Below are 15,290 nucleotides of genomic sequence, written 5' to 3' on the forward strand. Positions count from 1 at the left end.
GTCCACATCAGGTGCACTGTTTTGAAAATCTTGCAGAGCCTCTTTTGAACCTTTCTTTCCTGCATTCCTTTAAGAGAGGCCAGCAAATCCCTTTTTGGCAGGACCTGATCCTCAGAAAATTTGGAGCTAGTTTGCCCCTGTACATTAATGAATGAACTGTAAACAGAGGAAATCTAGTGCTGATTCTCACTCTTGTCGAGTCGTCGACCATTTTGTCCCCATTGTTTTTCTGTATTGAGACAGAGTTGCGGTGATATCCAACAATACTCCTTTTAAAGTTCTATCTGGTATTCAATTGCTCAGTATTTTGGTAACAAAGAGAAAACAAGAGTCCAAATGTGAATTTCGGACCGAGTGGCACCTCCTACTTTTAAACGAGTCTTCTCTGATTGGTTGGTTTGCCTGATGCCCTTTTTCTGGAGCCTTTTTGGAAAATGACATAGGGTTCTTTTTCCATCAATAATATCTCGAAAACGAGAAAAATTTTATGTGTCGGAGATTTCAGAAATCAATTCTCCAGATTTTTCTGAAGAGATTCATGGGCAATACATGACACTTTTTCCTCATACACTCTGAACAGCTTGACCTGGAATTTTTTTAAAACTTGAAATATGACACCCTCTAATTGTTTTCTTACACTGCAGGTGAGCTCATAATAGCCACCAGTAGTTATTGATCTGAAAGATAGTTTTTCAATTTAAAATCATCCTCTGTGACTTAGGACAGGTTTTTGTCTTTCATTCAGTATCGTCCTAATACCTCTTCACTTCGGTTTCTGAAGTTTATCGCGTTTCTTCATTATACCTTTCACTCTTTATGGTTGAAGCCGAAGCCAAGTAGCTCGTCCGTTTGATCTGCTTTTTTTCCTCTTAGACGATTTTATTGTGCCTCACCCTCAAGCCTCAGCTTTTGCAGTGTTACTTTGTCAACATGAAGGAATCATTCTCCGAGAGCAGCATTTTAAGATTGCAGCATACAGATGGAAATTAGGCTTGTTTCTTTCAACAACTTGCGTTCTAAATTTATTGTTGAACTGTCAAGTGGCGTATATTACTGTAAGCTAAATCCTAGCGAAGAAACTTTGAGCACCTGCCTCAGTGTGAGCGGTCCCTTGCTGCAGTCAAAGCTGCTCATTGATGACAGTTTCTCAAAAGAAGAGTCTTTGATGGATCAAGAAAAATGGGCCTGTTGCAAACTTTTGCTGGAGCAAAAATAAGAGTTGTTACTCATAGGAGATGTCTCAAAAATCACGATGAGCGCATCGGCAAAGTCTGAAATGCTCTCCTTACTTCACAATTTGCTTGAGAAATTTGCGTTTTTTTTAAGCTTCCCGCCTCAAAGACGATACCACGGCACAAGTGAACATTTCGTTACAGGAGTCCTTCCATCCAACCCTTGCTCACTGTTAAGGTATTAGGGATTATTAAGAAATAACACCTCGTTGGATAGTACAGAGTATATATCGATGGAAATAAAGCTTAGTCTATGACATCGTGCGTACAAGTGCTGAAGAGGACTACCTACAAGAGAAAAATTAGAACTAGAGAGGGAGCTTCATCTTATCGCTGAGTCTCAGGCTTAGGTGACCACGTCATGAGTAATACAACACATGAATTGATACAGGTTTGCAAAATCTTGTGTTAAATTTCATTAAACCTCAACACTCACAAGGATACTACGCAATATTCAACATAGCCGATGCCAATCCGCCAAAACACATGTGACAGGACGATGATTCGAAGGCATTTCGGGTACACAGCTACTTTTTTTGCCTGCATCACGTTGTGTGGGTCGCTGAATCCGAATCTGAAGTTTCCTTACATGTATCTGCTGTGCATTTGCCGCCATTTTGAAGAAATGGCGTAATAAAGCCTTTTTGCGGTTTTTTAAAAATAGCCGCTACGCATGAGGAAAAATCCCGGATTTAGTTGATACGTTGAAAAGCTGACTTAATTTGGAAGAAAATGGTGTATGCTTATGCTAGGTTTGCTGAAAAATTGAGGAAGATACAGCATCGGCAGTGTTCGCTCTCGGCACCGATTTTGTTCCTTGGAGGTTTATTTTGAGCCAATTTTTTCTTTCTTTTATTATTATTGTATAAAAAATGTACGACTAGCCCCTTACGGGGCAATTGATTACAATTGTTTTAACATAAATTTTTTTTTCTTGATGAGGGGAAGAATTTGCTACAGTGCCCTCATCATGAAAGTCGCCAAAACGCCCCCCCCCCCCCCCATGAAAGGGGCCCACCGAATACTGGGACGGCAACGGCCATCAGCTGGTGAAGAGCCGCCGAAGCAACCCCTAACCGACCCAACCGCTGTGAGATGGGAAAACCCGGTTATGTGGGGGTAGAGCACGCCGCTGTGTTCCCTACCCACTAAACGACCCCTCCAGGCCACACCCCGTGCAAGTGTGGCTCATCGGACGCTCTATCCTCCCGTCGGACGTCCCTGAGGCACTTTTCGAACGGCAGTCCCCGACCCCGGCGCCCCTCAGGCCCCCCACATGGGGGAGGGTCCCCCCATCCCCCGGGACCGATCTGCCGAAGTATCTGCCATTGTACCCGGAGTCAAGGGCGTAGGAGGAGAGCCGAGGCCCAGCTTGCGACAACCTCTGCGACAACCCCACGCCAGGGCTCTGAAGCCGAGGACTGGAGGGCAGGGAGGGCAGACCAGCTACTCGAGGCACCCGATCTCATCCGGCCCCAGAAGGGGCAGCCTACACATGACTCAGCTCCGCGGGTGCGTTGAACCCGATATCCCCAATTGGATAGCCTGCGGTGAACATTATACTTAAAGCTAAAAATCAACTAAGTTATCAATAACAGCACAAATACGTGAACAAAATAATTAATCTATATAAGGTTTTTAAAGTGATGAATGGGAGTCAAGCGTCATCTCTTTCTTGCCTTTGAGGAGGTACAAAAAAAGATCAAAACGAACTACGTTTTACGGGATCTTATTTTGCCATGAAAAGAGTCTGAAAATCGAAGGTTCAAATTTTTGCGTGGTTGCCAAGTCACTGAAAAACATCGTCATAAATCGCTGAAAAGTTACTAAAAATCGTGTTTTTCTGGCTTGGTAAGGGCTCCGCGGATGTACAAGAACATCTCCTAGCAAAACAATTATTATATCCTCTTATTGTACTATAAAAAGAGCCCACGAAAATTGAAAGCCCGATTTTTACATGCTTTCCAAGTCGTGCAAAAAAATTGTGAAAATCGATGTGAATTCGACCAAATTGAGCGATTCGGTCTAACTGTGAGTTTGCAAATGGGGGAAAAACCGCCTGCATCCAAAAAACTAATATTTTTCCTTAATCATCTGTATGAATGGTTCCTAAAAATCGAACATGGACTTTTCCCGTGGTTGCTAAGTCACCTGAAAAAATCAATAAAATTGTTGAAATATACGAAGCGCAGTCGGCTGCAATCGCGTTTTTTGCATTTTAAAGGGCATGTGGGGGGCACGAAAATTATGTCGATCCAAAAACTAATTAGCATACCTTAAATGACTACTGAAAGTGAGTTAATACTCCAAAAATCCGGGCTCTAACCAACCTCTATCATGCTTAAACAGTGCGATGGAATCGGGGAAAATAGCCTGAATTATGTGATTTTTTGACACAAATTGCCAAAGCAGCACCCGAAAAATTGGTGTTCGAGGAACGCTTTAGCTCACTTTAGTTTGATGCCTAGGCGCAACTTTTTCCCCTAAAAATTTTTGAAATTCGGAAGTCAATGTTTTTTCACTCGCTCTAGTGCTTCAAAATAGCATTCAAATCATCTTCAGGGCAGATGGTTGACACTTTTTTCCTATTCAACAGTGTCACATTTACTCTCATCTCATGAAGTTGAGTTTACACCAATAACTGTCAAGCTTCATTGGTGTAGATATAGGGTTGGGTATATAAAAAACATTGCATCGCGTAGACCGTGCATCCTGTGTTACGGAAGGCGAGACAACTTTTGAAAATTCGCATGCCGATGAATGGTGGCACCGACCCGCATAGATGAGCTGTTGTGTCCCAGTTGCGCACATCTATGCATGTGCAGTAGCGGCTCCAGTGAATTTTTGTCGGATTGTGAGGCTTTTTTCCTCGATTAATAATTAGTACGGAAAAATGAAACAATGCTAATCAGGTGTAAAATTATGTGCTTTATAAATTTTCTTCTTCGGAATTTTGTCTGAAAATGGACTCTAAACGAGATATTCGTGAAAAACCGAGCGCGGGCACGAATTCTCCATTGCCTCTTCGAGTGCTTGGGACACACGCTCTCTCCCCTTCCCCGCCCGCCCATCATGGGGCTCCGAGAGACTTGCCTCGCTCCGCCAGTACTAAACCGAGCCAGACGCACAGTCTACGTGATTCAATGTCTTTGGGGTGTATGCAGTTCATTATTAATTGGAAAATTTCTAACCATACCATGAACTGCTCTTATAGAAACTGTGCACTTCTGATGACAGCGCAATACCAAGGCTGAAACCGAGCAATGGTCTCAAACTTGAAGTGAGGACTAAATTTGGAGATTTTCATGAAGGAAGGGTGTGAGCTATTATTTCAGGCAGACAATGGGCCTGTTGCAAACTTTTGATAGATCAAAAATAAGAGTTGTTCCTCATAGATAATGTCTCAAAAATCAAGATGAGCGCATCGGCAAACTTTGAAATGCACTCCTAATTTCACAATCTGCGCAAAAAAATTGCGTTTTTTTAAGCTTCCTGTTTCAAAGAAGATCGAGGTCAATCAAGGCGGTTACCTAACAACACGAGAAAAATGTGAATGGAAACTTGCCGATTCTTATCAGGAGGTTCGAATCATCGTCCTGTCACACGTGTTTTGGCGGATTGGCGTCGGCTATGCTGAATATTGCGTAGTATTCTTGTGAGCAAGGGTTGGATGGAAGGACTCCTGTAACGAAATGTTCACTTGTGCCGTGGTATCGTCTTTGAGGCGGGAAGCTTAAAAAAAAACGCAAATTTCTCAAGCAAATTGTGAAGTAAGGAGAGCATTTCAGACTTTGCCGATGCGCTCCTCGTGATTTTTGAGACATCTCCTATGAGTAACAACTCTTATTTTTGCTCCAGCAAAAGTTTGCAACAGGCCCATTTTTCTTGATCCATCAAAGACTCTTCTTTTGAGAAACTGTCATCAATGAGCAGCTTTGACTGCAGCAAGGGACCGCTCACACTGAGGCAGGTGCTCAAAGTTTCTTCGCTAGGATTTAGCTTACAGTAATATACGCCACTTGACAGTTCAACAATAAATTTAGAACGCAAGTTGTTGAAAGAAACAAGCCTAATTTCCATCTGTATACTGCAATCTTAAGGTGCTGCTCTCGGAGAATGATTCCTTCATGTTGGCAAAGTAACACTGCAAAAGCTGAGGCTTGAGGGTGAGGCACAATAAAATCGTCTACGAGGAAAAAAAGCAGATCAAACGGACGAGCTACTTGGCTTCGGCTTCAACCATAAAGAGTGAAAGGTATAATAAAAAAACGCAATAAACTTCAGAAACCGAAGTGAAGAGGTATTAGGACGATACTGAATGAAAGACAAAAACCTGTTCTAAGTCTCAGAGGATGATTTTAAATTAAAAAATTATCATATTTTAGATTGATAACTGCTGGATAAATTCCAGGTCAAGCTGTTTAGTGTGTGTGAGGAAAAGAGTCGTATATTACCCAAGAATCTCTTCAGAAAAACCTAGAAAATTGATTTCTGAAATCTCTGATCATTAAATCTCCCTTGTTTTCGAGATATTTTTCGATTGATAATGAACCCTGTGTCATTTTCCACAAAGGTTCCAGAATAAAGTGGGCACCAGTTGTATCAGCCAATTAGAGAAGACTCGTTTGAAAGTAGAGAATGCTACGCGATCTACAATTCACTTTCGGACTCTAGTTTTCTCTTTGTTTGGTGAAAGCTTTCTATGATTAGGTAAACCAAACTTTTAAGACTCTCGGCAATGGGTTTTCTTGATTTCAGGTGCTGTTGAGTTAGTAGATGTCAGCCACTTAGTACCAGGACTTAAATTTCTGCCAGGCGTTTCTCACTGGATCCCTGCTTCAAAAGACAACGTAGGCTACAATACTTTTGATGAGGTTCCAGCCAAGTATCACACTCAAGTTCGACCCCAATTGTTTCCCCCCAAATCAGAAGAAGCCAGTCAATTTCATTTAGAAAAGTGGTACGGAATATTCCTTTTCTTTTTTCCTGGGTAGTGTTCGATTCGTAGCTTAACTACCATCAATATTATAATGTCATTTTGCTACGTCATCAAGGGTAGAGGCCCCGTTTTCTCGTAATTCACGTTTTTAAAATTACAGCTCGGTAGCGCTATTTTAGAGGCCCACTGAGCGGCGACCGGCCGCTCAGTGGTCCTGTACGGAGCTGTAATTTTAAAATCGTGAATTTTTTGGAAGTATCTGTAATTTTTGAACTCAGCGACCCTCAAGAGTCGCTAATAATGTATTTTGCTCAGTTTGAACATTCAATCTGATTTAATGACAGTCAAATCCGACTTTTTTGCGCGCGAAAATCGGTCGGCGCGCTTTGAGCGGAAACTTCAATCGATCATAACTCCGGAACTATTTGGTTCCCCAGCTTAATGGACCACTCGTTGGATGCGGAAAAAGACGAACAATTTAAAAAACTGGTTTTGGTTCATATAATAAATTGAGATCTTCGTAAATTTTTCGTTTAAAAGAAATTTTCTAGACCTGAAAACTGGAAAAAAGCACATACGTGAACTTAAAAATGTGATATCGGGATTGCGACCTTTAGAATCTTAAAGTATGCAATTTTAGACGATTTATCGTCCAAACGGAACCTCGATATCTTTCTTCGTTCGAGAGATATCGAGGTTTACAGGTTTTGACTTCCAACCCCCCTAGCTCCCCCCCCCAAAAATTTGTTGGGGGTCTGAAAATTTGGGAAAAGAAGCGCTCAAGTATGAGTAATCAATAGACAAAGTCTGAAGAAATTCCAGAGGGGGGGGGCGAAAAAAGCCGTTTTTGCATCAAGCTCTTAGAGGGGGGGGGGGGCACTGGGGGCTGCAGGAAAACGGCAATGGAGCATATTGCTCCAAAATTATACAAGGATTCAGAAAATGCTCCCTCTGCTCAGTTACCTCAATGCTACCCTCAGCACTATACCTAATGTATTATGTATAAGATAATGTATTATATAGAGATGGTGTCAGTGCTGACATCTCATATTAGTGGGCATTACCGACATTTTCTAATTATCTGCCATCTGCTGGAGGTTAAAGTCACAACGTGCGTGGTTCTACATCATATTAAGTTTTTTGTACATTATTCATGTAACTGAGGCCAACTGTGATGAATTGGTAGCCGGTATTTACATTACGGCAGACCAAGCCAGTGCTTACATTTTTCTTTTTTCTTAAATTGCGGTTTTAAATTTTATAAAAGAAGTCAGTGTTTTACCTTGCATCTTGATACCTCCGTAAAGTATGTAAATATTGTCAAACTCCCTCTTTGTTAAGCCTTATCAAGGCAAAAATAAGTAAAGTATTTTTCTAATTTAATCTAAATCTTGATACCTCTGCATGGTCTAGCCAAGCAAAATAATATGCACAGGAACAGGTCATGGTGCCCCCAGCAAAATGCTACATGAAGTAGAGGCAGTCAAAGTAATAGGGATGACATAAAAATTGGACACAATGTTTTTACCTCCATCGCAAAAATCTGGGGATACATTGTTGTGAGGTAGAATAAGTAAAAGATAGTTTACACTATGCAAAGTAGATGAATAGTACTAGTTTTCCATCGAAGTAGCTTAGCGGCGAAGCAGGCCTTATAGGGCACTTAAGCGCCCCAAAGTATTTTGAACATTCATAAATGTATGTAAAAATTTACTTCTGTGAACTGATTTATGCTTCTTTTGAACAATATTGTTCCCTTTTTAGTGCAATTTCTGGAGGCAAATATGTATGTAGTAGTAGTATAAAGCAGTACAACCAGTTTGACCAGGGTATACGTCCTCTTTTGTCAGTATACATATCTTGGGGTATCTTGTTTTCCTTGCTTGCCTAGAAGTATTAAATCCTCCCACTAAACAGTTCAATGTTTGATTCAGGACATCTTGCCAATTAATATGTTGTGAATGAAGGTTGAGCCTTGGTGTGTATTGAGAACTTGGCAAAATTAATTTCTGTAGTCTCCACTCAGACTGTAACTCAACATCTCGCTGTTAGTTATCAAATTTCCTCCTCACTGGTGGTGCATAACCATCGAGGTATTTAGATAATTGACTTCATGTGATTTTTGTTTTTAGTCTCCGGATATTACCACACCTACAAGACACAGGAGGATTTTTTGTCGCAGTTCTTGAAAAGAGGGCCGCTCTACCCTTTGAGCTAAAATGCAAATCTGATTCTCATGCAGCCTTAAAGAAAGATTTAGGTCAGGTATGTTCTGCTGATAAGATTCAGTCAGATAACAGCACAATTTTCAAAGGAAGTTTATCAAACCGAGGAGAAGCTAATGCTGAATTAAATGGTGACACAAAAGACTCAAATTTTGAACCTGTACCTAAAAGGAAGCGACTACTTGGCTTCAGGGAAGATCCATTTGTGTTTTTTGACGACAATGAGCCTGTTTGGACCAGTATCAGGTAAATCATCAATTTTTGAAAAATGTGTCTCTAAAATAATCCATGCGTTTTAGCTACACTAGAGTCATTCTGAAAATACCTTCCACCTGCAGCAAAATCTACGCATCAAGACCAGTTTGACTGATCCTGGTATTTGAAGCTGCCATAGAATGCCTTCATGAAATCCAAAACATTCAATCGTAAAATTGATTGGACCAAATAAAAATGAGTCAAAATGTTGGGCAGCAAAGTTTATCAACCGGGTCTGTTTGGTGACGTAGAGGGTAAGTTTTTTTTTTCCAGAAGTTGACACGTTTCACCCTTTCATGAAACACACTGAAATATTTCAAATTTTTGGTAGAACATACTTCAAATGACATAATTTTATATTTTTAAACTGTTTACACGACTGGTTCATCAATGCTTCGGCATTGGACCCTTAATAGTTGAATAATATGCCCTAAATTTGAATTGAACTTTACATCATTAAGTTATTCGTTTTTACTATTTTACTGTGTCTTTCCTCAATTACAAACCCTCTCAAAGCTCGCTGATCACATGTTATAATGAATGTCTGTATCATGACGTTTCTGATGGAGAGTTGTCTTGTTTAATGCGATTCATACGTACACAAGAGTCGCTTTCACAGCGCTCTCTGGTGCTCTGCAACGCCTAAATGCCACTGTGTCTTCCCAGAGTCCTTCAGGGAGTTTGCACTCCCCCATTTCCTCCAAAACCCCCTGTCGCCACTTTTTCACAGGGTGTCCTCTTAGTCACGTCCCAGGAGGAACCCAATCAAGCGTCTTCTTCGGCAGCCTCTCCTGTCATCCTGTTAACATGACTGCACCAAACAAGCTGTTTGGCCATGACAAGAGTACGATGTCATTTTTGACTTCTATGATCTGACAAATTCTTATCATTACAGACCCGATCTCTCTTAGAAATTCCTGCCAACTTCCTCCAGAAATCCATCTTTTTTGCTCTTAGCTTGTTCTTGTTTGGTGTGGGTAATATCTGAATAAGTGAACACTCGGTTAAAACGATATTCATATTTATTATAAAATAAAAAGGGAATGAACACGACACGGTAACACTGGTATCACGACATGATGATCGGCTGACGCCATGACGAATGTGGTCACCTGACCCTCTGAAGGCAGTGTTGCCAACCTGTGCTGGGTAACCAACCCAGGCTATCCAACACCTCCCCGTTTTCAATTTCTATTTTTTTTTTTTCTTACACTTTACTCCCTTTTGCAAACACAAATGAAGAAATTGAGGGAGTAGAGTCCAAGTCAAAAATATTTCAGAGGTGTATGATTTTCATCAGTGAAATTTAAAATTATACATGAAGAATAGTTTTTTAAAAGATTTAACAGTTACAATTGAGGAATTAGAACTTGTACACTGACAGAAAACTGACACAGTATTTATTCGATTAATTTGCATTTATGAAACCAATCAATTTATAACATTTGAACTCAGAATTTAGTTGAAGTTATAATGCTTAGAGTTCACATAGATTTGAACGATTTGCAGTTCTGAAATTAACTGTATTTAGTCATAGGCTGTAGTTAACATGTATTAGCCAGGACATTAAACAACTTTCCAATTGATTTGCAATTCCGAAATCAAGAGAGATATGAGAGATTTGAAGCATTTTTGTTCAGAATCCCATTGAAGTACTTAAATCGCAGTTATGTAGAGAAATTGAAATTTTACAACTTTTCAAATGATTTGCAATTCCGAAATCAAGAGACATACATATGAGAGATTTGAAGCACTTTGTTCAGACTCCCATTCAAATTTTAAAATTGCAGTTATGTAGAGAAATTGAAATTTACAGCCATTGGGCTTAAATGGATTAACATAGGTTATTTAGAAATTAATTTGGTGACAAGCTTTATGTAGAATTGTACAATATAACATGACTTAGATTGAGTAAAATAATTGTTGGAGTCACTTATAAATATGACATCACTTAGAATGAATAAGAGCACTTAAAATTAACATGAAATTTCTTTGAAATGTATTGCAGAATGAATCAGAGATACTACAATTTACTTTGACAAGTGAGCAGCTTTTCTCGGTTTATCATAAACAAAATTTGGGTCTTTACGAATTGGAACACCTCTTCCTAGGTGTCTTAATTTATTCACAGTTTGAGGAGACATTTTAATTGCAGTTTCTTTAGCTCCTCCAATATTTGTTTCAGTTTTGGAACAACTTGGTGATGATTCATTAGGTATTAGAACGTTGAGAGTCAGAGGCAATTGATTGAATTGGAGATGGTAATGGCTCTGTATTAAACCCAAGGAAGTCTGATGTGGTTGAGTCGTTTGGACTCTGTAATGGCTCAGTGTTGAACCCTAAAAATTCAGAGCTATCGGAGCTGGAGGATGACAATGTTATCTCTTTATCAGCATTTGATTTATCCAAATTATGTTCGATGACAGTAACATCCATCTCGCTTCCTTCTGAGGTATTGTCATCTTCCAACTCAGCGCTAGATTCTGAATTGTTAGTGATGATATGACTATTCGGCAAAACAAGATCATGAGCTTCAATGTCCCCATCAAAGAACAACAACAAAGAGGGATCTACCTTCACCTCACTTGTCCTTTTCTTTAAGAATCTGGAGTTCCTTCTTAAAATATTGCCCTGACTATTCTTAACTAAGTACGATCGTGGGAATTTGTGAAATTTTTCAACGATGATTGCTGGGTGCCATTGCCCGTTTTGTTGCAGTAGCCAAACTTTTTCGTCAGCATGGAATTCCTGCGCAAGTTTACAATTCTGATTGTAATAATTCTCAACTTTTTCTGAGTGAATTTTGCGTTTTTCTTCAACACTAACTTATTTTGGTTGTAATTGTTCAATACTGATAGGAATTTGTGTTCTAAGAACTCGACCCATTAGCATTTGAGAGGGTGAGGCTCCTAGATGTACAATGGGTGTTGAATTGTATTCAAAAACTGCGAGATCAATGGCACCTTTGGTTTCAAGAGTTTTCTTTAGTAAACTTTTTGCTCGTTTGACGGCTGATTCTGCCATTCCGTTGGACTGGGGATAATCTGGACTGGATGTAACGATTGTAAAATTGTAAGATTTTGCAAAAGCTTTAAATTCTAACGAATTGAAAGGCTGATTATCTGCGACCAACTGCGCCGTAATTCCATGCGTACGAAAAATGTTTTCAAGTTCCCTCACTACATCACCAGTTTTTTTGTTTTTAATTTCTCTGATTTCAAGCCATTTGGAGAAATAATCAGTGAGAATTAAGTAATTTTTATCTTGTAATTGTGCAATATCAGCTCCTAATTTGTGAAATGGAATTTCAGGGATTTGGTGAGGTAGTAGAGGTTCTTTTACATTCTTTCTTTGAAATTTGTTACAAACAGCACAAGACTTAATATAGTTTTCTATATCAGATACAAATTTAGGCCAATAACAGATTAATTTTGCTCGCTCAATTACCTTACTGATACCAAGGTGAGCTTCGCCGTGGAGTAGTTTAACATAAGTAGCTTGTAATATAGAAGGTATAATCAATCGATTTTTATAAAATAATACACCATCGTTGATGGCTAGCTCGTCTCTAACATTGAAATATGGCAGTAAAAATTCATCATTACACTAAACTTGTCCCATCCTTCTGTGTGCATTTTGGTTACTTGGATTAAAATTGGATCACTAAGAGTTGCATTTTTCAATTCCTGATATCTTTCATTGGAAATTTCGAAATTTATATCAAGGCAGTGGACAATTTCCTCTAAGTTTATTTCATCTTCTGGGCGGGAAGTTTTGATGAAATTTCGAGACAGCATGTCTGCTACATACATTTTCTTACCCGGTAGATATTTGACTTTTAGGTCATATGCAATTATTTTTAACAACATATTTTGCAGTCTGTTCGACATGACTCTAGAAATATTTTTGGTGAAAATGGCTTCTAATGGCTTATGGTCATTTTCTACTTTGATTTTGTAGCCCTAAACTAAGTTGTGAAATTTCTTTAGAGCGAAGACAATACTGAGCATTTCTTTCTCTATCTGTGCGTACCTGGTTTCGGTGTCAGTGAGACTACGAGAGGCGAAAGCAACTGGGCAGCCTTCCTGTAACAGACAGGCGCCTAACCCAAATTTTGACGCATCACTTTGCACTGTTATTTTTTTGGATGGATCAAAACTATGCAACCTTGTAACGTTGCAGATATCTTCCTTGACTTTATCAAAATGCTCTGTATGTCCTGGCGTCCAAAGGAATTTTGTATTTCTCTTCAAGAGATTCCGAAATGGTTCGATTAGATTCGCAAGATTAGGAATAAAATCTCGAATGTAATTTATGGTACCTAAGACACTTTGCAATTGTTTTCGATTTTTAGGAATTTGTAATTCTTGTATCGCCCGTAGGTAATCATCGTCGGGCTTGACACCGTCACCACTAATTAAGTGGCCCATATACCGAACTTCGGGTTGTTTGAACTGGAATTGGCTAGCATTAAATTTGATGTTGTATTTACGTGCTCTACTAAGTACTCTAGCTAAAGCAATGTCATGCTCCTGTTCGGTTTCCCCGCAAATTAAAATATCATCAAAGTAGATGACTATGTTGGGAGTGTCCCCAAAGTATTTTGTTAAATATTTTTGAAAAACTTCGGGTGCGTTTATTAAACCGAAGGGCATTCGCAGGAATTTGAAACTGCCAAAGGGGGTATGAAAACCACACAAATCAGAGGCCTCAGGTGTCAACTGGCAGTGCCAGAAACCATCTTTAATGTCTAGAACAGAGAAACTTTTTTTCCTTTCAATTTCGGTTTTATCTCTTCAAAAGATGGAATCAGGAAAAAATCTCCTGTAACGACTTTATTTAGATTTTTGGGGTCCAGGCATAATCTAATTTTGCCATTCTTTTCTACAATGACCAGATTACTGAACTACTTGACGGACGTTGTATCCGGTGAGATAATATCAAACATAACCAGTTCAGCAATTTTACGTTTGAGCTTCTCTATTAATCTAACAGGCAGTCGCCTTGGTGGGTCTGAAATTGGCATAGCATTTGGATCAACTTTGATTTCGCATTTATCGGGAAATGTTCCTAGACCCTTAAAGTCGGATTCATTATCATTTACAACCTGATCTTTGGTTTTGAATAGAGCATGCACATGATTCCTGGTGATAAAACCTAAATCTACGCAGGACTTTAGACCTAGAAGAGGAGTAGTGCCAGTATTGACAATGGTGAAGAACAGTTTATGAATTTGATTTTGATTAGGAATTTTGCAATCCAGCACCACATGCCCACATGAATCAATCTGGGCACCTCCGTAGCCTAGAACAACTGAACGATTGGGTAACAGCACATTTGTTGAATTTTTGATCAGGTCGAAAATTTGACGTGGTAAAACATTAACTTCTGCTCCCGAATCTAACTTAAAGCTGACCGTGTTATTATTAATGATTAAATTTTCCATCCAGCACTTATCTGTGGATTTGGAAATATTTGACACATTATGAATTTTAACAGACTGCTTAACTGACTCATCAAAATTAGATTGATTAAGCTGATGATCGATAATTGAATGATCCTCAAGCTGACTGAATTTAGACTGGTTAGTAAAATGCTCCAATTTAAAAGTTGGTTGGACGGAGATTTCTGAAATGTAAACATAATCACCAGCATGAATATCTGAAATTTCAGTCGGATTAGAGATACTGTTTGGAGAACATGAGCACTGACAATGGACATTGACTAGATCAGCCGCTTTGGTATTAGCTGTAGAAGGTGCAATTTTATCATTGGAATTAGGTAACAGAGAATTATGCCGAGATCTACACATGGAGGAAAAATGATTAAAACGCTTACAGTAATTACATTGCTTTTTGTATGCTGGACATTGGTTGATAGGATGACTCGTCCCACAATTTCGGCAGTCGACCACTTTGCCTCGTCGTTGAGATGTTGGAGGGCTGTCCTTCGGCTGTTTAGTTGTAGTTCCAGCACCTGAGCTGCAGCTTGGTTGTTGACTTTTGCGTTGATTTCGGCTGTAATGCGGTTTGCTGACCCAGTTGACCTCAGTTGTGGATGATGTCCCTTGATCGTTGATTTCTTTCGCCCGCAGTTTCCCAGACTCGACTGACCTGCATAGCTTGACCGTCCTATCGAAGTCGTATTCCTCTCCGAGCATGCGTTGGCGAAGTTCATAATTAGAGATGCCAATGATGATGCGATCACGGATGAGCGATGTTTTCAGGTCACCAAAGCCACAATTTTCAGCTAGCTTCTTGAGTGAGAGGAGGAACGTTTCAAAATCCTCACCGTCTTTCTGCGATCTTGTGAAAAACTGGTATCTAGAAAATACCACGTTTGTCCTGGGCTTGACATACTCATCGATAGCTTTGACTAGAAGATCGACAGTTTTAGACTGGTTACTATACTAGGGCCTACGAACGATGATCCCTGAAAAATCGGGCGAATAAACGCGTGGGCCATGTAAATGACAACGCTGCAGGGTCGAGCACGCACATCGACGAGACCGGGTATTGTGAACGCGAAAAGCTATTGTATGCGAACTGCTGCTATTCTACCCCTATCTTCAGGTCAAAATTCTTCATAGGGAGCCCTTTCGTAAAAGACCGATTTCTTGTAATTTTGCCCCAATCTCTT

The 15,290-nt window shown here is 39.6% G+C and overlaps 1 protein-coding gene across 1 annotated transcript in view; it reads left to right on the forward strand.

Annotated features, from left to right (window-relative positions):
* Positions 1-15,290, forward strand: part of LOC109032920 (tRNA (cytosine(34)-C(5))-methyltransferase Nsun2) — a 59,629-nt gene that overhangs the window by 22,637 nt on the left and 21,702 nt on the right. The window contains 2 exon segments of the mRNA XM_019045268.2: positions 5,991-6,192; positions 8,304-8,642. Coding sequence (XP_018900813.2) covers positions 5,991-6,192; positions 8,304-8,642 — 541 coding nt within the window.

This window comes from Bemisia tabaci, chromosome 1 (genome assembly GCF_918797505.1).
Source record: "Bemisia tabaci chromosome 1, PGI_BMITA_v3".
Classification (NCBI taxonomy): domain Eukaryota; kingdom Metazoa; phylum Arthropoda; class Insecta; order Hemiptera; family Aleyrodidae; genus Bemisia; species Bemisia tabaci.